A 27,257-nucleotide genomic window follows, 5' to 3' on the forward strand; every position below is an offset into this window, starting at 1 on the left:
TACATGATGACACATTTATTTGTATCGTTGAGAAAAAGGGAAGATAGGTTTCAGCTGTATACTGGCAGGTCGTTAGCATGGCAACCACGTGCCACAAACATGCACGTTAGGTTAATTTAAGACTCGAAATTTGCCCAAAGGTGTGAATGTGAGTGTGGTTGAAAATTAAGAAGTAAAGAAAAGACAGGTGTGACTTGTACATATCATAGCATCTGAGACAGTTTAACTTTCCATTACATGCTGCACGAGACAAAGTGGCATAAATACATTAAAGTGTCATGGCATACAACAGCGTGCAATTTGGCATTCAAAAAATGACATCACCTGAGCCAAAGCTATGACCAAAAAAAGGTGTCCACGCCTGTATAGTTCAGGTACACCTAGACAAACATTTTCTGACAACATAACTACATACACTATTATGATAATCAGGGTGCCCCATGTTGGTCTTACTTCCTTTGGCTTGAGATGAAACATTTATCACAACAAAATATGCATGAACATAACATAACATTTTTCATGTCAATCTGTAAACAAGACAATCAGTCACCTTATAACACATTATTAGCAAACACATGATTAGTAGTCACTGGATGAATATGGGCACTTGATGTTTCACCTAAATTAGGGGTTTGCACATGGTTTTAAGGCAAAAAAGGAGGGGGAAAAAAGCACTTCATCGTGGAGAACATCCAATTCGACATTACTGGCACATTGTAAACTATTTTTCAACCAGTGTTCTAGTGAGCTGTCATGCTTTATCCCTTGGGTATTTTGACTAAATGTCAGAGACCATTTTAAGACCCCTGAAAACTGTTTGGTTCATTCATCAAAATATGGTTACATTATTGGGGGGGGGGGGTTGCAACTGTCAGTGTAAAAATCGGTGAACTGTATCACCGATTGTCAAGCAGACACACGTTTGGCAAAATACATTTAGCTAAAGCTTGCTGGATCATTTATTAACTGTTTAAGTACCGTATGTTGACGTTAGGGCAGAACATGATTATATTTGAGCGGGTTTGGGTTCAGAGCGGTGAAACAAACTTTAAGTGCTCATCTTGAAATCAGAAGGTTTGAGACACCATGACGGAGGGCATCAATTGTAACAGTTCATTTGGGTCGTCTCCTCAGGCCAAGAGTTTTTCTGGGTTCTTGGAGAGGCTCTGCAGCAAACTCCTTTGAAAGCTTTGCTCGGGCAATTCAGGAACCAGGAACTCCAATAAAAGATCACAAATGCTGTAAACCAGGTGTCTAATAGAAGGGAACATGGGAGTTTAATTAGTGATGGGAACAAAAGCTCGAGTGACTGTACTAAATCACCAGAATCTAGATTAAGCTTAAAAATTCGTTCAACAAACCAGTCAGCGCTTCATCACGAGAGTCATGATGAGGTCCACGTTTACGTCATGGTCCATAGTGCACAGTCACTGGCGAGTTTACTTTGAGTGGTACACATGCAATAAAATCACTTGAGGTGAGTCCTTGTCCTTTATATTCGAAGTTTCAAATATTGTGAACTAGGAAATCACAGCTATAAGTGCAGTAGAGGCACAGATTTTATAATATTGCGGGTACAAGTACAGTATACCTTTTCTGACTTCCGGGTTGAGTGAACGCTGGCGCGTTTTGGCTGCCGCTGCTCAGCCCGTATTATTTTGTGTTTTTTGTTATTGTAAAGTGTCCTTGGGTGTCTTGAAAGGCGCTTATAAATAAAATGTATTATTATTATTATTATTATTATTATAGTATACGTATTCATTATTCTCTATCCATCCATTTTCTTGCGCTTATCAGGGGTCATTTTGAAGGGGCAGCAGCTGCTCTACCAGGGAACCCCAGACTTCCCTCACGCCAGCAACTCTTCCTTCCAGGGGCTCCCAAGGTGTTCTGTTCGCAGTCCAATCAGGAGACATAAGCCCTCTCTCAATTTGTGTTCTTGTAATACTGCGGAACGTCATCAGTCGTGGCCCAAGTACGATTGCAATTCAAAGCACAAATAAACCTAAAACGCACGGAATGCCCGGAGGTTGTTCTTGTCAGCTAGCATAAACCAAGGATATATTGGTTGGATACCTGTGAAGGCATGGTGAAGAAAATATCCCACGATGCATTTCCTCTTGGTATCATGGAAATCAGTCAGTTGGGGGGGAAGCTAACAAGTACGCAGTCGTTCCAATATCCAAAATACTCACGATCTTATGAAGAACGATCTCGTGTAAGTTCTTAAGAAGACACGACTTGGCGAGTTCACAAGACCGTACTCTACGTTCTTCAAATTGAAAAATGGCCATACTCCTCCAGCGTCTTCTCGGACATCACGAGCCCGATCTGGTATCTTGTTCTTTTGGTCAGGGCCCACAGCTCGTGAACACAGGAGAGGGTGGGGACATAGATCGACTAATACATTGAGAGTCTGCTGCACTGACCACACACAACCTGTCGACCTCCCACTCCCATCTTGCCCTGACTTGTAATCAAGACCTCAAGATTCTTGAGCTACTTCAATTGGGGCAGGACCTGACCTGGAAAGGGCAGAGCAACCTTTTCTGACTGAGGACCATGGTCTCAGATTTGAAGGTTTTCATTGCAACCGCTTCACACTTGGATATGAACTGCTGCTGTTAAGAGTTGGGGATCGTGGCTGCATGTAGCCGAAAATACCACATCATTTGGAAAAAGCAGAGATGTAATTCTAAGAAAACCAAACAGGATCCCCTCTACTCCTCAACTGCACCTTGACATTCTGTCCATGAAGGTTATGAACAGAATCGATGACGATCGAGTCCAACCCTCACTGGAAATAAATCGGACTTATTGCCAGCAATGTGGTCCAAACTCTGATACCAGTCGCACAGGGACCAAAAAGACTGTATGAGGGGGTTTGGTGCCCCATATAATCACAAAGCAACCCCCACAGGATTCCCCAAGGGATACAGTCAAACGCCTTCTCCAAGTCCACAAAACTAATGAATGAAAACCACACCGCTCCTCCTGGATCTGAGAGTCACCTTCCCGACTAACCCACTTTTCAAACACCCCTGAATAGACATGACCAGGAAGGCTGAGGAGTGTAACCCCCCTGTAGTTGGAACACACCGATCAGGTCTCTCTTTTTGAGAGGGGGGTTGCAGAGGCTGCCAACCTGAAGGCACTGTCTCCGATGATCATGCAAAGTAACAGAGGCATCTCTGATGATCTCAATCAGGACAACTCCACAACATCTAGACCCGTCCTCCTCAACTGGCGGACCGCGATCCACGACCGGACCGCCGACCTCCTCTGTCCGGACCTCCTCTGTCTGGACCCTCGGCAAATTGTATAAAATAATAAATTATAAAGTGATTTTTACGTTATACATTTTCTATTTTTGGACTATAATCTGCGCATTACCGCGATCGCTTGTTAAAATTATCCGTTGTATTATTTGCGTGCACGAACAGATGTATTGCAGAGGAGGCAGCAGCGCGACTGTGTGTGTATAATGTTTGACGAACTGGAGACCCTGGCTGAGCAGGGCATGTCGGCGATAACGATGCGCTGATTGGCTCCTCTGAACTTAAGGTGTGCCCATACCTAAGCGTCACGCATTCAAAATGGATGATTGTGTCAGGAAACAGACGCATGCGCGAAGCCACAGTGTGCTCACAGCTTCAGCCCAGGAGAGCCGCACACAGACAATTAGACAAGACGAATCGCGGGAGGTTTCGATTGTGTGCAGTTTTGCTCCCGTCTACCCGGGGATCTTTGCAGCTGTTTAACAGCAGAACACCGCAACATGGTAAATGAACATCACAATGGCGTCCTCAAATAATATTTGCATGCCTCAGACATTGCATTCACCTTTAGTGGAAGAACAGCACTGCACATTCCTGTGCTCCCTTGTGTCAGTATTTAAAATGGTTCTTAACTCCTCTTCTGATATATTTTTCAGTGATTTCAGAGGGGATGTGAAAAGGGGAATTGTACAAATGAAAATAATATTTTTGTTTTCATGTTTAGTATTTATTTTGGTAAAATGAGTATTTTGTTTTGCTTTTGTTAAATTAAGGGAAAAAAGGACAACTACTGTTTAACAAAGTTAAAGTAAAAATGTCTTATTTCCCTAAAAGGGCTATTTCTATTATTAAGCAGGCACAACTTAACAAAATAAAAGAGTTCCTCTGCCTCAACACAATACCTCTCATTATTTGCTGTGTACTGGCAAAGTGAATAATTGTTATTTTCATGCACCCCATTATTGGTTGGTTGTGAGGAGTGTTGATTTGTATAAGCTTGGCTTGACCATACTAAATTGGCATATAGCCCTGCTCCCCATGACCGCCGTGCATGGGACCGGACCTTGGTCTTATAAAAAAAAAAAAAAAAGTGGACCTACAGCCTTTCTAGTTGAGGACCACTGATCTAGACCATTAGGAACTCAAGGTGGATCTCATCCACCCCTCGGACCCTGTCACAGAGCAGCTCTTAGACCACCTTGGTCACCTCAAACACAGCTTTTTTGGAATGTGTACCAGCCGTAAATTCCAAAGTGAATGATGATTTGCTGAAACCAATAATGTTTATTAAATATCTTGTCTTTGTCGTGTATTAAATTAAACATAAGACTGCACATGACGTGCAAATTATTGTATTCTGTTTTTATTTGTTTAATCCTTTCAGGGAGAGCGGTTACCACAGTGGACAGCTTATCATCTTATCCCAACTTCATTGGAATTGGTTTTGGATAAACACTTTTTGAAAATGATGTTCCGAGACTGAATGGGCCAGCAGTTGTTTGTTTTTTTTTAACTGGGGTCTAATCGAAATGTATGCATCTTGAGGGGTAAGAAAAAGAGTGCACAATAGTGGTATGACTTACCTGTTAATGTAGGGGTTTTGGAAGGAATCAAAGACAATCTCCCAACTGAGTTTGTACTTTTCTGAGCTGAGAAAATCGGTGACTACATCTGTGGACACAAAGGCAAGAAAGGCAATGACATTTACTGCCTAAATCATTTTCATATCAGAGTATGGGAGCACTGTGGTATAAATGAGTTCCTTATAAACTGGCATTTCAACTTTAACTGTCCTCAACAAAACCCTTAAGAACAATATTGAGACCTATATTCCCTCTAAGCTGAGCACATGCACTGTTCACGCGCCATCAGCGCACAGCGCATGTAGCCAGCCAAGTGCAATAAGCGCCAAATGTTACGCCTGCAAAACATTTTAAAAACCACCTCATGAGAGACCAAATCTTTTTTGCGATATTGGAGAGGTTTTCAAAATTTGCGTTTCCATCACCAGTGTGCATTTTGTGCATTCCCGAAGGCAATGGAAACACAGCTACAGACAGGCAAACAACCTACATTTGCAGAGGGTTGTGTCCCGCTTTAACGATGTTATAACCTGACCCCTTCTATTTTTAGGTGAGGAAAAGCTGTGTGGTTCTCAAGGGTTTGCGAAGAAAACAGTGGCCAAGACCATTTCAGAGGCTTATTCGTTTTGCCAAACTGCCTTCGCCGCCACACTGTTTTGGCAGAAGCCACAGTGCTTTTAGTGCTGAAGGTAATGATGTTCTGACAGGTAGAGATCAGCTTTCTGCTGTTGTCTAACATGACCCCAATACGCTCATCGATGGAGGCTTTCACTGAAATTCCACATGTGCATGCCACAAAGTTAAAAAGTAGTTGGTCTGGCACTCTCAGGCCGTTGGAGACCAAGGGAGCTTGGGTGCAGTTTTTGTCGTGTTCCAAATGATGTCTGAGTAGGAGACAGATTTTATCATGGTGCATGTGAGGGGACCCCGCTGTGTCTGATTCATTGCCGTCAGCTTTTCTGTCGAATAAGGGGGAACGACAAAGAGGAGGCGGCGGCAACTTCATAAAGGATCTCCTCAGCTGTTAGATCAGCAACATATCGAACTACTAAGGTATGAAAATGTAGTCAAAGCTGATTTTCATTCGCAGCCTCTCGGCAAACCAAAGCAATCCACATCACATAATGACGATGTAGCATTTAGCATGACACCACACCTTAGTTTTAAAGGTGAAATCTGCATTCTTCTGCCACAGCACACCCTCTGGTGCCAAGGTGAATTTCTTCTGTCGTGTTCCACATGAAGCGTGCTTCACTTTGTCCCACTCCTTTTTGGATGTGTAATGAAACTGTTTTATATTTCATGTGGGGGGTTTTTTTGTCTATTATTGTACTTATTTTTAAAATGATTGTGAACATGTTCATAACAAAAATTGATATCGCGGTCTGTGATGGGGTTTATGGGACAATCCTTTTCCAATACAGACATACAACATAGCACTCCATTTCTGTGGTAGTCTCTAGCAAACATAATTTGAAGAGAAATGTAGCGGTAGTCTGTCAATGTGTCTTTGTGCTCCGCTTTTCTGTGACACGATATACACTCGTCAGGAGATTGACAGATAAAAAAAAAAAAAACTTTACCCACCAAATCTGAAAAAGACTGATATGACAAAATGTTACTTTAGAAATGTGACTATGTCTGTATAGTGTGACTTTGAACATGAAATTACTAATTATCAACTCCAATAGTGCATTTTAAAGTTAAACATTTGATCCAACCCCTGAGTATCCCACCCGGCGACCGCTAAACAAGAAAAAAAAATGTCGAGGCGTGTCATTGTCTAACAACTACAGCGATATCAAGGAATTTCAGACTCTGAGCAAAGCTGTCCGCTCAGTTTGCCAGATCCGGTAACCTACACAAAGTTATTGATAAATTAAAAATATGCAAGAGCGCCAACAATTTTTGTTGCATCTGTTTCAAAATGAAGTGCTGGGGATAGTCTAAATACCGTACGTTCCACATTATAAAGCGCACCTAAAAGCATTCATTTTTTCAAAAGTGCGCTTTATAATCCGATTTGCCTTATATATGGATCTTATATTCTGATTTTGTGGACATAGACTTTTAAATGTTCTGTAAAGCATTTTGTTACAGCTGCAGCGGTTGTGAAAACTCAATATAAATAAAGCTGTTCTGTGTTGTATTGTATTCCCTTTAGCGTAGCTCCATCTCGTAGCTGCGTAACACAACCACAGCCACTATTGTAGCTGCGTCTTATAATGTGGTGCGCCCTATATATGAAAACAGTTTTAAAAGAGGTCATTCATTGAAGGTGTGCCTTCTACTCCAAAAGGCATTATTGTGCTGTACATGAAACCTGCCCTGGGCCCACCACCTACTTGTAGTCCTTGGACAGATTGTGTTGGTCCTTAGAGCTTCCACAACTGCAGTCTAAGTCAAATTGTGTACCTGGCAGAAGACTCATCAGACAATGTAAGGCTTGTTTCTTGGTGTCGTCCTTCTGCTGCTGGCTTCGTTCTATTTGCGGTGAAGTGGGCAAAACTCCTCCTGGCCACACAGACTCCTGGATGACCTGAAGGTAATGGACCCAGTATCTGGTACATGTCAGATTGGCCACACTCACATCCAGCCATCTGAAATTTGAAAATAAAAACAGTTTCAGGTTTGAAACATTGAAGAAAAATGGAGTTCCCGGTAAACAGATTTTGTCATAAAAGTTAATATATATTTTCTTCACGTTTTTTTCAGGCTAAGAAAACCACCTCGTTCTTACAAAATGATGCAATATCATAAAAGCGCACATTGACAGTCTGTTGAACCTGCGATTTCGACAGGTTTACAAAACGGTCATTGAGTTCACTGTATTGTGACCTTGACATTGCACCTGACTTGACCGACACTGAAAAATCATGGCAGACCAGTCAGTTGTTTTTTTTCATCTATTTAATTAAAATGACAATTGGGCTTATTAGAAATTCCAAAACTTTGGGAAAACGAGACAGGCTAATGCTCAGTGATCTTTCTACCGAGCTGCGCACATTATTTGTTTTATTTTATTTTATTTTGCATGTGAGGTCAAACCCTTCCATGTGGAATGGCTTGAACAAAATATAAAAAGCCAGAAAATGTCAAATGACAAATATTCAATTTTACACTGTAAAAAATAAACAGAAATTGTAAATATTCTTTCCAATATATTCAATGCAGCTCCGTGACTCTAAACACGGTATTCTGATTAATATTGTGTTTGTGTAATATAAACTAAGCGGCAAATACACCCGTTTTAATCCATCTCAGGCAGTGGCCATTTTGCCACTTGCCGTTGCCTTAAAAGGACATCGCAGTCGCTCACGGCTCGGGTCACAACCAATCACAGCTCACTCACCTGTTTTCTGAGTTTGGTCATGTGATATTCGCTAGCTGAGCCGTGATAGGTCGGTACCTGAGCCCCTCAGTCGACAGTAAGTGGCAAAATGGCTGGCCCCTGAGATGGATCAAAAAGGGTGGATTTTGCTGCGTAATATATATTCACTCATGCAATATTAATCAGAATACTGCTACTGGGACTTGCGGGCCTGCATTGAACATATTGCAAAGACATATTTTTTGGTTGACTTCCCCTTTAATGTAGGAGACTGCATAGTCACACCAAAGCAAAAGGGACAACAGTTTGTTGTGCTAGTGTACCACACAAGCATTGAGCTGGGACTTAATCCAGACCTAATTTCTGTAGAATGCACTGTTAATTCTGGTTCCACTTAAAAGCCTCTTCGTCAGTAAACTCGATTACATCAGAGATAATTGTGAGGACAACAGGAACATCCTGAAAACAGTTTACATTCCCACAGTTGAAATCATTCATTTATAGCCTGTGAGCAAAAAGGAAGAAATCCCCAGTCATTATGTGGATGTGGCAGGACCATGACCAAACAACTCCAGGGGAAAAGGAGTTTCTTTTTAAGATCAAAGCCTATTGTTAGAGAGAAGGCACATCAACCTAGAGAACGGCAACCGCTTGGATCGAATGAGAAAAGGCAAGTTGTCCGGCAAAGGTTCACTTAAGCAAGTCAAGCGAGATATTTTTGAACATCAACATCCCGAAGAGAAAAAAATTGTCTTGAGTAGATAATGATTTTGTACTACCTTGTAGGCCAAGGGGGCAGATGTTTCTTCACTGATTAATATTTGGGGACACAAAACCAAACAAACTTGTAAGGAAAGAGAAGATTGAATGTATGTGTTCTTAAAACCCTGTCCCGTCACAAAATTATCCGAAAACCCCTTGGAATAACATTCCATATCTGCAAGGCATCAAGTCACTTTGGGAACAGTCAGATGTGCTGCAATTTAGTCAGATTTAGTGACTTTCCAGATTCAAAGACATGGAGAGTCATTGTGTGGAAAAATGAAAAAGTGACCCTGTTGATCCAGACTTGTAACTGCTAAAAATAGCCTAAATCTGACATGGTACTTCATGCGGCAGAGAGGAAAATATCACAAAGGCATACACTATCAAACTCAATGATACAGCTGTGAATAATCTACTTGCTTCCAATGCTTCACTTACCATCTTGGCAACAAAAGTAATTGAGCACCAGGTGCTTAGTAAAAACAGCTTGACTCGGAATGAGAGCCAAAAACATAATTTGGAATCGGTCAAGAAGACCAAGTGTTAATTGCCCCGCTGTAAAAGTCAGTTAGTGATGGCGATGGACAACGCTGCAGGCTCTCTATACATCTCCAATCTTCCACTTTTGACAGAAAAGGTGTATGCGCGCACACTGTCCATAATATTAGGCATGTGTTTAACCCTTTCATGCACCCTGTAACCTGATAACATGATAAACTGTCCACTGTGGTAACCGCTGTCCCTGAAGGGGTTCAAATCAAATAAGATCGAATATCTGTCTAAAATAAATAAAATAATCGGACTTTAATATCCTAATAATAATAATACTCAGTTTGGTTTGACAAAATGATTGAATTCCTTTGTAAACCACATTGCATCATATTTCGAGATACAGTGATCTCTCGCTACTTCGCGGTTCACTTATCGCGGTTTCAGTGCATTGCGGATTTTTCAAAGATATTCCGAATTTTATTTTTTTTAAATAGCGAAAATGCCGCAAAAGGTCGGCGAGAGGCCGCGAAAGTCAGCAAAACAACAGCGAGTCACATAGAGCAACATATACAGTACTACATGTTTATATTTACTGTATTTTGTTATTTATACACTTACCTAACCTAACAAACAACAAAGCGTATGAGGGAAAAGTGTTGTGTTTATTATTTACTTTGTTAACTGTTTTGTAAAGCGCTTTGTTACAGCTGCAGCTGCTGTGAAAGCTCTATATAAATCAGGATGTATTGTATTGTAACTTTATATATATACTGTACTGTATATATATATATAGAGAGAGAGAGAGAGATAGATATATAAACATATACATACATACATATATATATATAAATGTTCTATATACTCATACACATGTACATATACCTGTTCAGGAGGTGGCACCTACTTCGCGGGTTTTTCCTCTTTTGCGGGGGATTCTGATCCCTATTAACCGCGATAAGCGAGGGATCACTGTACCAGTACTATCTCTTGTACAAGCATTCAAATGTGCAGGTGTACCAAATAAAGTGTCCACTCAACGTACCAGCCAATGCAATTGAAAGTCATTTCTAACAAGCCACTATTGATGTCAGCCATGAGCAAAGTTGTTTTCACCTCGCTGTTGTGACATATCTACTCCCAGTGAGGCATTCAGCCCGGTCGAGCAATCTGGTTCACGATTATCACTTCACCCGCTTCTACTCAGGACGTGTTGCAAAGTCTGATAGTCATATACACGTCTGTTCCATTTCTAGATGGAGTTTGAATGTGGACACATGCAGTTTGATTGCGACAGTCTCGGACGGTGTCTTGATTCATGCCAAAGTTAAAAAATAAATATGACATCTGATCCATGGCTCAGAATATCACATATGGCACACAGAAGTTTATATGAACACTGTCTTGGTTCAGAACATGTCACATTAATAGTATATAGACTATAAATACCCAGTTGCTACTGGAGCTCTGCCTTTACTACAATAACATTCATCAAATGAAGTTTCTGCTGTCATCACCACTCGAGTCTTATGGCAATCACTGTGGGGATTGATTTCCCACTGGCCCACGCAAACCCACATGCAATTTTTAGCCAATTAAAGCGAACGGATGCCAAGTAATGCTATATCAGATGTTGCGGTCTGGTGGAGTCTTAAGTCTCGATTGCGTTAGGGCTACGGTAAAAGCCACAAGAGTGGTTTTCCAGCTCAACTGTCAAATAAATATTTGTAAGACGGGAAAAATAAAGAGGAAAATACCACAGGGCCGTCTGTCTTGTCCGTCAACTTGCAGCACGGCACGAATAAGTGATTTTTTTTTTTCAGTAAAACATCAGAAGAGGTTAATCAACTGCTAAGCCGCCCAGTTACAAACAGAGAAGACAAAAAGAACATGCATGGCTTGATTCACCGACAAGCCTGAGGTCCATGCTCCAATCAACCTGCCACAATATAAGGCCCTCCTGGCAGCTGTTTTGATCTGCCAAGCTGACCAACAACTGTACAAAGTTCCTTTGATTTCTGCTACCATTTATGGTAAAACCCGCGGCCCCGCTTGAGCTAAAATAAGCCTACAGGTTTTTCAACAGACATGATGTCATTGCACAAGTATGTCTCTGGAGACAGAGGATGAACCGTTACTTTGGAGGCACAGCTCAGGGCCCGGACTCAGGTGAGTGGTCAAAAACAGAAAACAGAGATGTGAAGGGGCTCAGGGGCTGCTGGATGACTTCATCCTGCTACCGTCTTTATTTACAACACAGCATTTAGCCCTCATCAAGGTGATTTCGCAAGCATCCAAGTGGTGTGCCATTACGTCCTACTTGCTTTTCGTGGAACTGAATTAACAGAGTCGATAATTAGCTGTCATACTTACATGTTGCGACATGTTGTGAGTGCAGTGTGTACTTCATAACCTCAACAGGACTTCACTGACTGGCATATAAATTTTACTTTTCCTTAAATATTTATCACTGTGATCATTTGTATGAAATATGTACTGCGTTCCCTAGGCCGAAAATATTCCAGCTGTTAGCTTTATTCTAAATAAGACATTAGGTGTATATAATTAGTTACTCATTGAATTTGCACAATGAATATTAATAATATGTTGCAGGATTAAGGAATGACTAAGGAAATGTATTCATATAATGACCAACAAGTCAAACAAAGAATCTACATGCACGTGATCTGGTTTTGTCTGTACAACAATCTGGAACTTATAAAGTCTGATTCAAAAAAACTAAGATTGTGAACCTCACCTTAGCATGCCTTTTTTAATTATCGTTTTAACTTTGGCCTTCATCGGTAAGACACAAACCACTCATGCCGGCATCAGACTACAGAAATGTTGCCCGAATTTGAGCCGAGAGAAGTGTCGCAGACAAACGAAGTCATAGCACGTGTAGTGTGACATACTCAACGCTTGGTCGCGAGGCGCCTGGGACGCTTCGCTACTAAAAGACATCGAAAGTCTGGCATGTCAGAATTTTTTGGTTCGTCTTGCCGTATTGGGTGACACGTCCATTGATCAGTTCTTTGGCATTGATTAATATGAAGACGTTGCCCTCCTAGTTACGACGTGGGGTACACAATCACAATGTGGTGTACAGTAACTCGTGACTAAGGGACTAGCACAAAAGTCCACGTTGCATTACAACGCATGCTCTGTTTGCCAACTGCAAATCTTGGGGGTGATTTACAAACGTGGTGTCATTTAACAAACTTGTCACCTCAAGTTCTTTTTGGAAAATAGCTCCCTCCCCATCATCCAGGAACGGGTCCATACTCTCTCTTAGTCTTTTCTGAGCAGAAAACAAACGCGCATGTCTATAATGCCTCTGTCGACATGACTTTGACAGCTGCTTGTCCCGCCTCCCCGACGAACTTGCGCCGATGGACCGAATCATGACGGAAGCATATGATGATTAGGTGCGGCCTGGTCTGTGACGGACTTGTGAGGTTTCGCCCGATCCAAGACACATAACGATATTTATTTAGTAGTCTCATGGCGCGAATGACAAAAAAGTTTGAGAGAGCTAGAAAACAGCCTGCTTCCACTTTGGGAAGTGTGTCAAGTTATCACCGAGGAACAGCATGTGCAGAGATGTCACACCTCCTCCAGCCTCACAAAGCTTAGAGATTACACGTCTCATTACGTAACAACCATCTTTTTTATCCAATTCTCCCCTTGTTTCTTCTCATCATTTGCAAATCTGTCACGCATAGCCCACTGGTCAAACAAACCGACATGGAGAGAATTGCTGCTGACAGTAGCACTGAGCTTCCAGCAGTGACTTTATACGCCTCAAAACCGTGTGACGAATCAATATGAGTCAGTCAATACCTTCTTTCCATTATCTGGGCCGTTTATCCAAAAACTAAAAAAAATATTTTTTTAAACTGGCATCACAATTTTACAGTAATAATTACCAAACCATTTCAAATAATAAACATTTTAAACATTTAAAGGGGAACATACCATTTTACTGAAGGCGGCCAAATGTTGTGTTACCGCATGATGAAAAAAACAAAAACAAAAAGAAAGTAGTCTGTCAAGAAGACCATTCCATTTCAAACGCAGTGTCCAAAATAATAAACTCTCGGAACCACTGCTGTTAAATCCCATCTGGAAGAAAGTGAGGCTCTTGAAAGATAACAAATCAGAGGCAATCAAGCCTAAAAACAAATGGCTACTAATCCTGCTAATAAATCAAAACAGATACCTGAGAATAAATATTTTTTGCATGTGGGGAAATTAGTTGAATCTAGGTTTTTCCTCAAGTTTTCCAAGTCTGCAGCTGGCTAAACAGTAAAAGATCCGTTACTGCAAACTGATCTGGTCAACATATGACATTAGCACAGGCCCAGTTGTGTGTCGAAACTCATTAATATCACACCGTCCTAAAAAAATATATACATATTTATTTTAAAAACAATATTATGGTCATTGACTAACTAATGCAGCAAGACGTCACATTCATTTAAGCCAACTGAAACTCAAGCAAACACTCAATGCCAGAGAAAGATCCCTCGAATAGTGAAGCAGAAACAGCAACACACACACCAAAAAAACACACTGAAGGAGTGAGGTCATTACCAAAAGGCAGCTGCTGACAGTGTTTGAATCCTACCCTCATCCTCACCTCGGACATCAAGTTGTCATCGAGGACTTGCAGTGCCGCTGGAATTGTTTATGTGAGCATTAATATGCTATTTTAGAAAGTAAAAATAAAGAATCACTCAGTCATTGAGAGTCAGGTGTAAAAGAGGAGTGTGGGAGGTGGGGGGGGGGGGGGCAGCAGCTCCGTTTGGATTTTGGAGGCGAGAATTACGTATGTTGTACTGAGGATAAGCGGTTTGGATAATGGATGGATGTAAAGGAAGCTCACTTGCATCCCAACACAAAGCCAAAGAAGGGTAAATTAATATGCGTCATACGTTCACACCGAAACACTGCATTAGTCCACGATGCAAAAACTAGATCATCGATTGGGCAGTTATGAATGTGGAGGGGAGGGTGTGTGTGTGTGTGTGTATGTATGTGTATGGGGGGGGGGGGGGGGGGCTGCAAGAACCTCTACAGTAGGTTGAGACCAAGAGAACTACTTTTAGGTAGAAGGTTTGTGCCAGGATTGAGCATAACATTTAGGCAACTGTATCATGTAACCGCAGTCCATACCAAAGTGGGAGCTCTAAAAATCACGTTGTGAAATTATGATCAGAACAACAACAACCCAGGCTGACTCCACAGCTGCAAACAGTGTTCCAAAGCAAGTAAGGGACTTGGGCATGACGCAGTGCTAAGGAACACCATTAGCTGCAAACTAAAAAAATGTTGTTTATGCCTTGAAATGTCTGTCTACGTTAAAAGTAAGTACACAAAAGCAATATGATTCCAGTTGTTTTTGACTCCCAAATAGCATTCTGGAGAGGGGAAGATGCTCGTTTGTGCTGCACAAAGATATGACAAATGAGAGGAAAAACTTGCCACACAGAGCTGCCACTGCAATGCTGACAGAATGCTGCCTAATATAGACGAGGTCAAACAAAAGCACAAGGCCTGTCACACTTGGCCGTTGGAACTATTTCAAATAGCAGACGCCTTTGCAAAATGAAGCAACAATATTTTTGCACCGACACCCGAGGGAGCATCGGGTCGCACGACTCGACTTGAAGGCCAGAAGTGGACATCACTGTCGGCATATTAGTTTACTGGCAGCTATTTGACATACCTGTCAGAAGCAAATGTTTGGGTAGTTTATGACGGGACTACTTCTTTAGGGTCACCGGTGTTGTAATGTACAGTATTTCTGCAGTTGGTAGAAGTGTCGTTTTTCAATGTTTTCATTCTATTTTATAACAAATCCATCCAAAATTCGAACCACTTTATATTCACGAGGGTCACGGGTATGATGGAGTCATCCCAGCTGTCTTCGGCCAACAGGCGGGGTATATCCTGAACTGGTTGCCAGCCAATCGCAGGACCACACAGAGACGAACAACCATCCACACTCACACTCACCTAGGGACAATTTCGAGCGTTCAATCAACCTACCATGCATATTTTCAGAATGTGGGAGGAAACGGAGTCGCAGGAGAAAACTCCACACAGGAAGGCCGGGCCCCGATTTGAACCTACGACCTCTGCACTGTGAGGCGGACGTGCTAACCAGTCGACCACCGTGCCAGCCTTTCATAACAAACCGAAAACAGAAAATCATCAAAACATTTCAAAAATGGAATCAAGCTCCTCTAAAATGGCTTAACTTTGGAAAAACATTGGAGGGCCCAGTTATTCCATTTTCATCAACTGTAAAAATTGCCTCCCAGGTGCAATGTCAAAATCTTCACTGTATTCATGTTAAGACTTGAGAATTGTTGTACTGTGTTTTAAAACGTACGCTACATTTGCTGAGGTTTTTTTCTCTGGGTCAAGCCATCCTCCCATTGAGGAGAATGGTTGAGTCCGTTTTTTTCCCTCCTCTTCCAGACTGTTTCCTTTCACATCTAAGATATTGAGGCGCTTAACAGTGACCCATCAAGCTTCTCGTTTTGCCCCCCCCCACCTGTTGGTTATTGCTGTCTTGTCTTTATTCCTCTGAACGGGTTATAACTCGGAAGTAAATTCCTTCTGTGTTTCTTGCATACTTGGCCAATAAATCTGATTCTGATCCTGATGTCTCTTTGGCTCATGAACATCTTCCCTCTCTGTGGAATCTCCACTAGCAAAAACGTGTCTTCATATCCCAAACTGGCAAATTCTACCATCTGAGTTCTAATATGGCTTGCAGCATTTCTTTCTGAAAAAAAAACAACTTTAAAAAGCACCTATATAAGTCAAGAGTGATCCAACATAAAAGTAAAGTCTAAATACTAGCTGGAATCCGCTATAGCACGGAAGGGCAAAAAAACTATTGTTGTGACGAATGGCGGATGACGGTTTACTGTTCAGGTGTTTTCTTTTGTTTTCTGGGCCATCTTTCGATGGAAATTTTCATGCACGTGAAAAAAAAAGAAAAACCATAGTGGGTGGTTATTATATTTTTTTTAGTTGGAGTGGACATTTTATATACAGTATACATTTGAAAATTAATATCTAACAGAATAATCTTCTGTACATTGATTCAATTTAAAAACATGCATATACGCACAATTTGTCCTTATTGAAATAGCATTTTTATCATATGTGTGAATTAAGAAGTTGGCGATCCTCTTTGGTAGCCCAATTGTGGAACCTTCCAACATTTATATTGCTCATGCCAGCTCTTGTGTTCTGTTCTCGTATCATGCTGTTAATCTCTAAAAAAGTAACCATAACCACAAGCCATAACATTTATGTCCATATGTATAATAAGCATGACCCTTAATGCATTTTTCTTAAAGTACTTAACCTTAATTGCAACGTGGAAGTTGCTATTAAAGTAGCAGATGACCAGTTAAAATCATTACCGGTACGTAAATATATGTAAATATGATCCCTGTGAGTTATGACTGTAATCAACTTTCCAGTATTTTAATATACTTTCACCTTGAAATTATGCTGTTTTTTTTTTTTGTTGTTGTTTTGTTTTTAATCCAATTTACTAGCCAAAAATCAAGCAAGAGGACCACTTTAGCTCTTAGCTTTTCTTGCTGTCATCAATTGAATTTTCCCTCCTGTGGCATTTTGGGGGATTTACTGGAACTGTGATGTCAAAGATTAGGCGATTTATCAATGCCACTAAATTGTATGTAAAAAATATATATATAATAATACAGACACTATTTTATTAATTTGGTTCATCCAATTCAATTAATCTACTTGCTGGTAAAGACTCATTTGTCTATTCTACAGTATAATTATAAAATCTGCTCGTTACTCAGTTTGTTTATTGTCTTGATAGCAGCACCTCAACATGCCGATATTCACATTACCTGTTAATAAGGGTTCCAAAGAGCAGCCTGATGGTCCTTTGAATGTTCTCAGTGCACAGCCAGCTCCACTGCTCTCTCATGAGCAGACACATGATGTTCAAAGCAACATCCGCCAATGCCATCTCAGCTGCACCTGTGCCCGCTGCATAGAAATCATATTGTCACCTTCCTAAATAATGGCCCTTTTTTTCCCCAGAAAACACAAAGAACTGAACAAAATACAGATCACATCATATTTATTTCGGATTTCACACAACTGACTACCGGCACTCTGTTTAACGAAGGAGGGAGACAATTTTAGCATAGGTGGCCAGCACCATGAGATGTTGAAGGCAATAAAATATTTCTCATTAAAATATGACTCATGCCATTATTTTAAGGTGGTGATGATGATGTATGGCATTATTAGTATTATTGCAGTCAAATATAAAAATACTGCTCCAGATATTGAGCGTGCCATTAAAACTTAGTATGTACTGTTCACTTTCTCCACTTTATCTATTTACTAACACTGCCCTCATGTGCACAAATTCCAAGACTGCATCTCTTTAAGGTTTATCAACTGAATGTGTGGCACAACTGAGGGATCTGTTGTAATCTGCTCTGGAATAATCTACAGTATATCAGGGGTGGCCAAGTCCAGTCCTCGAGAGCCCCCATCCAGCCTGTTTTAGACATCTCCCTCTTCCAACACACCTCATTCAAATGATCAGCATCATTATCAGGATTCTCAGAGCTTACTGATCATTTGAATCTGGTGTGTTGGACGGGGAAGACATCTAAAAAAGGTTGGAAAGGGAAACTTGAGGACCGGACTTTGGTAACCCCAGTCTATATTGACAAATGAAGCCCAAATTAGCTAGGAGAATAAATGTGGACTGGCATGTGCCTGTTAGTGTCCTACTGTGGTCTATTTTATGCACGGTTAACATGTCTGAAGTCTTTCTGATAACAACAAACACGCCTTACCGTGTCCTAGTATTTGCTTTCTGACGGCAGAGTCATGCTGGCAATTTCCGTCTTGTGTAACAATCGTGTCGTTCCTGCACTTTGGCAGTGATGTGAGGGACAGATTCTCTTCTTTATCGATAAAACTTTGCAGGTCCTCCAAAGACATTCCATTAAACACCTGTGAGTGTACAGCAAAGAAAGACAAAAACGTTACCAAAGACTAAACAGGTTTTATGGTGTACCAAAACAATGAAACGCCATTGTGGACCAGTCAGAATGGATCAAAAACTTACTGTATGAGTTTGGTCCGAGCTAAACAAGACAGTTGGTCTGACATCTGAGCCATTCATAAATGGGATGCTTTTGCTGGAGAATTTCAGGCGTGACCTGAGAGAAGGGGGAGAGAAAATCTTTTGTCTTCATGTTTAAAATGTCGACAGGTCCACAAAACAGCTAACGGTAAATTAATCCAACGTAAATATAATTTTGACAGTGTCATGAAAATAAAAAGTGAAGTACACTTCACATCTTTGAATGAACATTGGACAACTTTAACCCTTTCATGCACAAATAATAACAACCTACATCAGGATTTTTTTCTCAAGTGTTTTTATTAGTCTTTGGGCATGGAAAAAAAAAAATAATGGCAAGTGGATGGCTTGAAATAATGTGAGTAGATAACACAGATTCCCAGATATAAAAATAGTCTCTCAAACGAAAGCAGACTGACAAATCTCTGTCTTCTCATTACTTCTTCTGTTCATGGCTTTGTCTGTAACTGATGGAGAGGAATACCTCACTTGTGGCCAGGAAGCCACATCTTTTGGATCAAATCCCTTCAAAAATGGGGGTTACTATCATTTGCCATGAAAACCTCAACCACATTTTTTCAGTGCAAAATAACATTTGGGTTATTGCTTGACTCTCACCATACAGAAATAGATAACCTGTTGAATTACTACCCCTTGAGGGATGACAAATAATAGATTACATCTAAAAATCTGACAAATTCAAAAATATGTTTTTCAATCCTCAGCACTGCAAGGAGGCTGCAAATCTTATGGTACACTTCTCTCAAAAGTCACATTTGTTACGTTGTTGGTCTTAGCCTTCACACCGCAATCACATACCTGCTCTTTTTGTCAGTATCAAGTTTGCCACAGTCTATCTCGCCCTCATTTTCATCAGTTGGGCTCTGAGGCTCTGAACGAGGAAAGGCTGTCTTCAGAGTGTCCACTATTGCATTCACCACAATCTGCGTAAATATACGATCTTAAAAAATTGCAAACGTTGTAGCATGTGCATTCATCCAGCTCTTGATATTGCATTTATGACAATTCACTCAAGTGACAATTACCGTATTGGCCCGAATATAAGATGGCCCTTATTATAAGACAACCCCCTCTTTTTCAAGACTCAAGTTTGAAAAAATACTTTTTGAACACCAAATTAATTTTTATACAGAAAATAATTACAGTACATCAAGCATTATTTTGCCTCATTTAAATCTCAATATCTGAACATTTAAATATGTAAACTAATGTGTAAATTACATAACTTCTCCTCAGCTGCCGGTTGACCTGCCCGATCTTCAACTCACTTTTCACCAGATTGTCGCTACGTTTCTCCATTTCCTGTTATCTCTTCTATTATTTTTTCTCTTTTCTTTCTTACCACTATTTTTTATTTTTCTTCTTCGTGCTACCGCTATTTTTATTTTTATTCTTCGTGACAGGGGTTCACGTTGGCCTGGGTAGTCGAGTTCAGCATTCGCTTTAATGATATCTGGCGCCATCTAGCGTCGTGAATTGGTATAACGTCTAGACCCCCACTTTTTCAGTCTTATTTCAATGCAAAAAACACCGTCTTATATTCGGGCCAATACAGTATTTCAATGGAAAAAGGCAAAATAAGGCACCTTAATAGCATTTGTCTCATCATGCGGCCATAACAACTACTGTTCAGTCTTGTGCATCTATGTCTAGTCAAACTACAGAACACGAAATAATAATAATAATAATAACAATAAAGTTAAATGAGTGCAGAGTCTGTATAATTCATAGTGTGAATATCAACTCTTCAGCTATGGCCGCTGCAATGAAATGACCACCAACAAACCTTGTCAATGCGTGAAACAATAAAAGGTTTTTTGACAAAGGCAATCCGGGCATCTGTATTAAGAGCCAGAAATTCCTGCATCTGTTCACTGTTGGCTATTTCAGGAATCGCACAAAGATGCTGGGGGAAATTTGAAAACAGGTGTTAATGATGAAATACCAGTCGTCATTACATTGGGCCCCAAAATACTTTTGGATTTTAATCAAATTAAACTGTATTACAGACCTTTAGAAATGTCTCCAGCATTCCTTTCCTGGCCTCGATCTTGTCACTGTCCATGTTTCCAAAGGGCATGTCTGGGAATATTTTCTTTGGGCCTTTTACACCTTCAAAATGTAATAGGACAATTAGGAAGTGATTTATGCATGCCGACACCATTATCATATTTGCATGATATTTGGAAAGCCGCTGTGCATGTGCACAAACATTTTAAACAACAGCCATTTTCTTCAAAATAGAATACGCTTCCTAACCAACCTTTGATGAGTTTCTTTAATTCTGTTCTCTCTTCCACGCGCGCTTGTAGGTTAAGAAATTCGCTGTATCGTCTGTTGACCATGTGGTAGGCCACTGGGTGAACGGAAGATGGACTTTCAAAACCTGGGTGTGGCGTGTCCCCGTCCTCCGAGCATGGATGGCCGCACCCTGGGTTCTCACAACCCATTGCCGTCTCATACTGAAAGACAAATAGAGAGCTTAGCATCAACTTGTTTCACACTGTTTAGTCAATTTCCTCCACATAAGTCACCACAAAAACAGGCGATGAGAAGGCAATTTGTATACTGTAGTTCATTCTGCCCAACTTGTTCAAGCAGCTTATGATCACAAATAAGGTGAGGCAGCCCCTTTTGTGATACTGTGGTGTGCGGCTCATAGTATTGAGGTTTTAAGATGTTTGCTATCCATCTTGTTTATTGCAATTCAGCTACCATTACTTTGTATTTATTTTGATAGTCTTTTCAGAAAGCTTCTCACAAGAAAAAAGAAAAAATTCTATCTATATAGATATTTGTTTCTTTTTTTCGCATGTCTTTTCAATTTTTTTATCTGTAAAAAAAGTTTAAGATAGCTAATAAATTCAGTTCCACTTCACGATGGTGTTCCACCTGGTGTTGATTCTTCACGAAAAAAACCCCAATTAGTTCAAGTGGGGGGGCAAATACTTTTGCAAGGCACCATACATACATTCAGTGTGTGTGTGTGTGAGAGAGAGAGAGAGAGAGAGAGAGAGAGAGAGAGAGAGAGAGAGAGCGCATATGTAGGACAGTGAGCAAAAAAAGTGAGCAAATTTTAAAAAAAAACCATAACTTTCAAACTTTTAATGTTATAATTGAGCCATACTTAACGACACATTGTATTTCTTCACATCCCATGAACACTGAATATTGAATAGAACAGATGATTAAAAAAATTAAGTAAGTCTAGTTCTTACCTTGATAGTGTAAAGAGTGTAAGGGTGTGAGCCGGTTCCACGGTGTTCCTTCGCTGTGACCGTGCCAGTGATACGAAGGTTTTGGATTATTATTGGTCCATCGGGACTGCTTAGAGGTTCAAAACTGAATGTAGGCAAGGGGGAAGAACCATGCAATGGGCTGATGACAGTCACTTCATTGGTGTTCCCAACTGGTTCAACAACCAGAGGAAGCTCCCTTGCTTGGTTTGCTAAAGAGAAACTACTTTCAGTCTCCAGGTTCTGAAGGCTGCCGATGGGAGTATTCTCTGTTGTTCTTTCCAATAAGCCATTTGGGTGCTGGGATGTCTCTGAATTCATCGAGACTGTCGGGCAGAAGACATCTAATTGATTGGAACACAGAGCCTCCAAATCTTGACCATTACTACTTTTAATTCGACATTCTTTCTCTTGGTCATCCATACCGTCCTCTTGCCCTACCATGTCCAAGGAGTCAATGGAATTCAGTTTGTAATCAGCTAACGAAGAGTCCAAGTCAGAATCATTTTCTTGATAAAAGGGATTCAAGTTAATTCCACTCAAAGAGTTTATCAAGGTCTGACTTTCCTCTTCTTTAACGTTATTCTGTTGACAATAGACCTCCTCCGAACCTGCTCCATCATGCATAGAGAGTTCCGGCAAGACCATGTCTCCAAAAATGTCCCTTTCTGTTAGAGGTTTTGGAGAAGGGACATCCGCATTACTTTGGTAGGCGTAAGTGGTTTCTTGTGGTAGAGTGAGCTGTAATTTAGCAGAGGGGAGTGGTACTGACAAATCCAGTGTCTCGTCTCCAATCATCTCCCTTGATTTATTACAACTGCCAAATATGTCTATCATGAAAAGGTTTAACCAGTCGGGGTCAGACAATTTCGCAAAAAGGGGGAGCAGGACATTGCAGGTGATGAGTTCTCCAACAACATATCGTCCAGTGCCTGTTTCCAAGTGAGGTGGGGGCACCAAAACATGCAGCAATAAGTCCACTAGAGCTCTTGTGTAATTGATTTCCACTGACTCGCTGGTCATAACACAGTGAGGTGCGCTAACCCTGGAATATGCTTGCCACAACTTTTCCCTGTCATTATTCGCTTTTGTAGGTGGAGACATCTGCTGCTGGGCAACCAGCTCCTTGGCTCGAAGGTAGTCCTGCAGATGGCAGCCAAACATTTCCAAGATCCTCTGGGTCAGCCTCTACAGCAATAGAAAAAGCCAATAAATGTGGACGGCAAATTCATGTATCCAAACATTTTCAAAACCACTTATCAGCCAGGGTGTGAGCTCTTAAAAAATAATTATAATAAATAAAAAATCTGAAAAATTGTCTCCCCAATGTATTGGTATACTTGGCTCTGGCTCTTTCAAATTAGGGGTTTTAACCAATTGTAGATATTAAAGATTTGTACAGTTCAGCCAATAAGGAGGTCGCAGTCCAAATTGAACAAAAGACACACATCAGTTTCATAGCCATCAATTTTACTTTCACAGTATTCCATCCATCCATCCATTTTCCGATCCGCTTAATCCTCACAAGGGTCACGGGGGGTGCTGGAGCCTATCCCAGCTGTCTTCGGGCAGTAGGCGGGGCGCACCCTGAACCGGTTGCGAGCCAATCGCAGGGCACACAGAGACGAACAACCACCCATGCTCACTCACACCTCGGGACAATTTAGAGTGTTCAATCAGCCTGCCATGCATGTTTTGGGAATGTGGGAGGAAACCGGAGGACCCAGAGAAAACCCACGCAGACCCAGGGAGAACATGCAAACTCCACACAGGAAGGCCGGAGCTAGAATTGAACCCGGTACCTCTGTACTGTGAGGTCGACACGCAAACCACTGGGACCAACGGGCCGCCCTTCACAGAATTCTTTACATTGAATTCAGGTGTTGAATTAGAAATTGTACCTTTCTGTCGAGTTGCTTTGCACGCATCTTCAGCTCCATGCCCATAGAAATCATGGCCTCTTGAACCTCCTTTTCAAAGGCACTCTCAGAGGACACAGTCTTGTACCAAGAACAAACAAAGTCCCTGATAATCTTCCTCACCGAATTGTGGATTTCTTGGTCCAAGTGATGTTCATCCTCCACAGTGGACGGAATCTGAAAATGTGCAACAAGGAAAGTGCAATTTGGGGTCAAGTATAGAATGCTTGAGTTTAAGATAATCAGTCAACTTTGTGTCAAATTCTATCTGTATACTGTACTGTACTTACTAGTCACAGCATTAAAGTGGATATAAAAAGTTTCCATACCCCTATTAAAATGCTTGGTTTTTGTGACATAAAAAAACACAAGACCAAAAATAAAGTGGATACAAAAGTAGACACACACCACTTTCTAATTCCCATGTTGTTTACCTGAGGTTGTGGCTGTGTTGACAATGAGTCACATACAGTACATTCAAACTCAAGTTAAAACGGAGTCGGCACACAACTGCCATAATTTAACCATTTCAGGGACAGCACTTACTACAGTGGACAGCTTATCGTTTTATCACGTTACTTGGTGCACGAAAGGGTTAATGTGCCTGTGATTCATCGCAAATAAAGTTGAGATGTTCTCCTGGTAGTTTCGAGCATTTTTGTGGTCGTATATTGCAGCACGAGCCAAGAGAACTTCGCAGTATCAAAGGTATTTTATTGGTGAAAGATACAAAACCCTTTCCAAGACATTACCGGTAAATATTAAATGAACACAATGGAGACAGTCATCATCAAGTGGAGAAAACAAGGGCACAATAATGCCTAGAGGTCTCTACAAAGTTGATTAAAAGACAAGATAAAACTGGTCAGGGAGGCCCCCAAGAGGAAGAATTTCTGCCAAGAATTTCTGCCAAGTACTGTACTAGCCGTTTAGTGCAAGTGACAACAATCTCATGTCGCCTTCATATGTCTCATATGTCTGGGCTGTTGAGTAAGGTGACAAAACAGAAGCTTTGTCTTACAAAGAAAGGCATCCATGTCTCGCTATATTTGACCAAAACACTCTTGAAATCTCCCCAACCAATGTGGGTAAAATGTGTCAATGGTCTGATGACACCAACGACTTATATTTTTGTCAGATCAATGCATGATTGAAAATTCAGCAAAAATGGTGTGTGTTCACATCTGACAAATCATTTCTGTCATTTAAGTGAAGATTAAAATGATGCAGACTAAGTAATGTAATTTACCAACATCTTTGTCAGGGTTCTGCATTAAGCTATTAGCCTTGTTGTGGTGGCCCTGCCAGAACTGGCATTGCCCCTCTATATTCATGATAGAATACAATAAGCTGCAATAATTATATATTGAGCATCTTTATACGGTGTTATTTAAGCCTTTCAGAAAATATTTCTTTGGTGTAGTTATTTTTCTCGGTATGTTTTTTTTTTTTCAAATCTAAATCTAACTGAATATTTAACAATTTCCAATGTCTCTGCCTTATATCTTGCTCAAGCCATCGTTAAGGTAAGGAAGTGCAAAAAATGCTTGCAGAACGGCAAAAGGATCAATGATGATCGATCACTTTATTAATAAAACTTAAATAGAATATTTTTAAAAAGCAAGAAAGCATTGATTTATCCATCCATTTTCTGATCCGCTTATCCTGACAAAGGTCGCGGGGCATGCTGGAGCCTATCCCAGCTGTCTTTGGGCAGTAGGCGGGGGACACCCTCAACTGGTTGCCAAGCAATCGCAGAGCACACAGAGACGAACAATGATCCACGCTCACACTCACACCCAGGGACAATTTAGAGTGTTCCATTAACCTGTCATGCATGTTTTTGCAATGTGGGAGGAAACTTGATTACCTGAAGAAATGCCACGCAGGCACAGGGAGAGCATGCAAACTCCACACAGGAAGGGCGGAGCTGGACTCGAACCCTGCACCTCTGCACTGTGAGGCCGACACGTGAACCACTGGACCAACGGGCCGCGCAGTGTTCATTTAATCATAGTTAATTCATGAAATTTATAGTGGCCCAGTCAGGCTAGAGTCACTGGACTTCAAGTGGCCTGACACTGTTACGTTTTGGCCCCGGGCCACTGTTAATGTAGAACAGTGCTCACAGCGTACACTGTAAATTGTGCTTTTATGAATTTGTTCTGTAATCCATGAGTGAGAAAATCCAAAAGAGGGACAGTGGAATATATTGGGGCAATGTCATTTTTAAATGATTGAGGTGAACCACATAAAATGTCTACTCAGTGAATATACCACGATGCCTACTTATTTTAAGTGTGGAAGTGGTGATTTACCTGTTCCAGAGTGATAAACCTCTCCAGGTGAATCACACTGTTGGATTCCAAAATAGCCTGCGACCCCAGCCAGCCCCCAAGTACCACGAGCAGGCTGGTGAACACGCACAGCAGCCAGATATTAACAAGCAGATGGAAAAGAACGAGCCAAGCAAACAGGATGCAAAGGCCCAGCAAACATCTCTGTCCCAGCACCTCTGCCATGACACCGAGAGGGTGCTTGTCACAACTGCATCAGACCTAGAAAACAAAATAGAGAGTATGAGTTTGGTACATTATTCAAAAGCTAGACTCGCGAGAATATAGCTAGGCTATCAATATGTAAGGATTGTTGGAATTTGGGTGGAAGCATGCATACAATAAATATGTACAAATAATGAAAATAGGGTTACACTGAAAAGAAAAAAAACATCAGCTCAAGTTATATGAGAAGAATCGTATGAGAAGAACACTGACAAATTGTGAAAAAATACCTATTAGTAAGATAAATTCACTTCTTGTAGTGCAACTTCTTTCTCACGTCCTTTGTACATCTAGTAGGAGTTTTAAGGAACATGAGCATGAATATGAATTCCAACCATTTTTAGTTCCACTGGAGTTATTTGATTAACTGAATTTAGTTGTTTGACGCCGAACAACTCCATTTGCAAAGTATTACCCACATTTAAGATCATTCTTTGCTCAGACGCTCCTTGGTACTTGAATAAAGTGTCACCGACGAGAAACGTGTTTTGCTCATTTTTAACGTTTTAATATACAAAGGCAAGTCGTCGAAGCAGCTGTGGTAGTGTCCCAAAGAAAATAAAAAATGCGACATATTTGTGCAGACGTTTGAAACTGCACTTTGCATTTGAAATCCGTTATGTATCTACTTGTCACATGTTTCTAAATGCAATGTTTACATACATGTGTTTATATTTCCTTTATGGCTTGACGCTAGCGAAGAAAAAAATGACGATATCCTGGGGGTGGGGGGGTCGAAAGATAAAATAATGGCAGTTATTGGATGGGTGGGACCGACACAAAGATAGCTTACCTTAGCGCATGGTTACCATCGTTAAAATAATATAAAACATGCAAATCGTTTGGAGCTGATCATCAACTAGACATCTCGTGAGCTGTTTACTTCCTGTATCGTGACG

At 40.9% G+C, this 27,257-nt stretch overlaps 1 protein-coding gene across 1 annotated transcript; it reads right to left on the minus strand.

The window, feature by feature from the left end:
- On the minus strand, window positions 1–27,257 carry snx19b (sorting nexin 19b). Its single transcript, XM_086125337.1, has 14 exons — window positions 27,152–27,257; window positions 26,116–26,355; window positions 23,780–23,974; window positions 21,861–23,066; window positions 20,906–21,104; window positions 20,654–20,754; window positions 20,429–20,548; window positions 19,441–19,565; window positions 18,604–18,697; window positions 18,329–18,488; window positions 17,360–17,501; window positions 7,277–7,461; window positions 4,862–4,949; window positions 1–1,254 (listed from the first exon to the last, which is right to left on the minus strand). The coding sequence occupies exons 2-14, from the start codon at window positions 26,317–26,319 to the stop codon at window positions 1,131–1,133; spliced, it is 2,943 nt and encodes a 980-aa protein (XP_085981463.1). The 5' UTR covers window positions 26,320–26,355; window positions 27,152–27,257; the 3' UTR covers window positions 1–1,130.

The sequence above is a fragment of the Hippocampus guttulatus genome, chromosome 12 (assembly GCF_054856545.1).
Source record: "Hippocampus guttulatus isolate MCC_2025c chromosome 12, RoL_Hgut_1.0, whole genome shotgun sequence".
Classification (NCBI taxonomy): Eukaryota; Metazoa; Chordata; class Actinopteri; order Syngnathiformes; family Syngnathidae; genus Hippocampus; species Hippocampus guttulatus.

Excerpts from the sequence above, each read along its gene's own strand:
- snx19b (XM_086125337.1), bottom strand. The coding sequence starts at position 26,319 with ATGGCAGAGGTGCTGGGACAGAGATGTTTGCTGGGCCTTTGCATCCTG. Across the intron at positions 23,975-26,115 it reads GGTTTATCACTCTGGAACAG|ATTCCGTCCACTGTGGAGGA; the intron begins GTAAATCACCAC and ends GCACATTTTCAG. Across the intron at positions 17,502-18,328 it reads AAAGCAAATACTAGGACACG|CGGGCACAGGTGCAGCTGAG; the intron begins GTAAGGCGTGTT and ends ATTTCTATGCAG.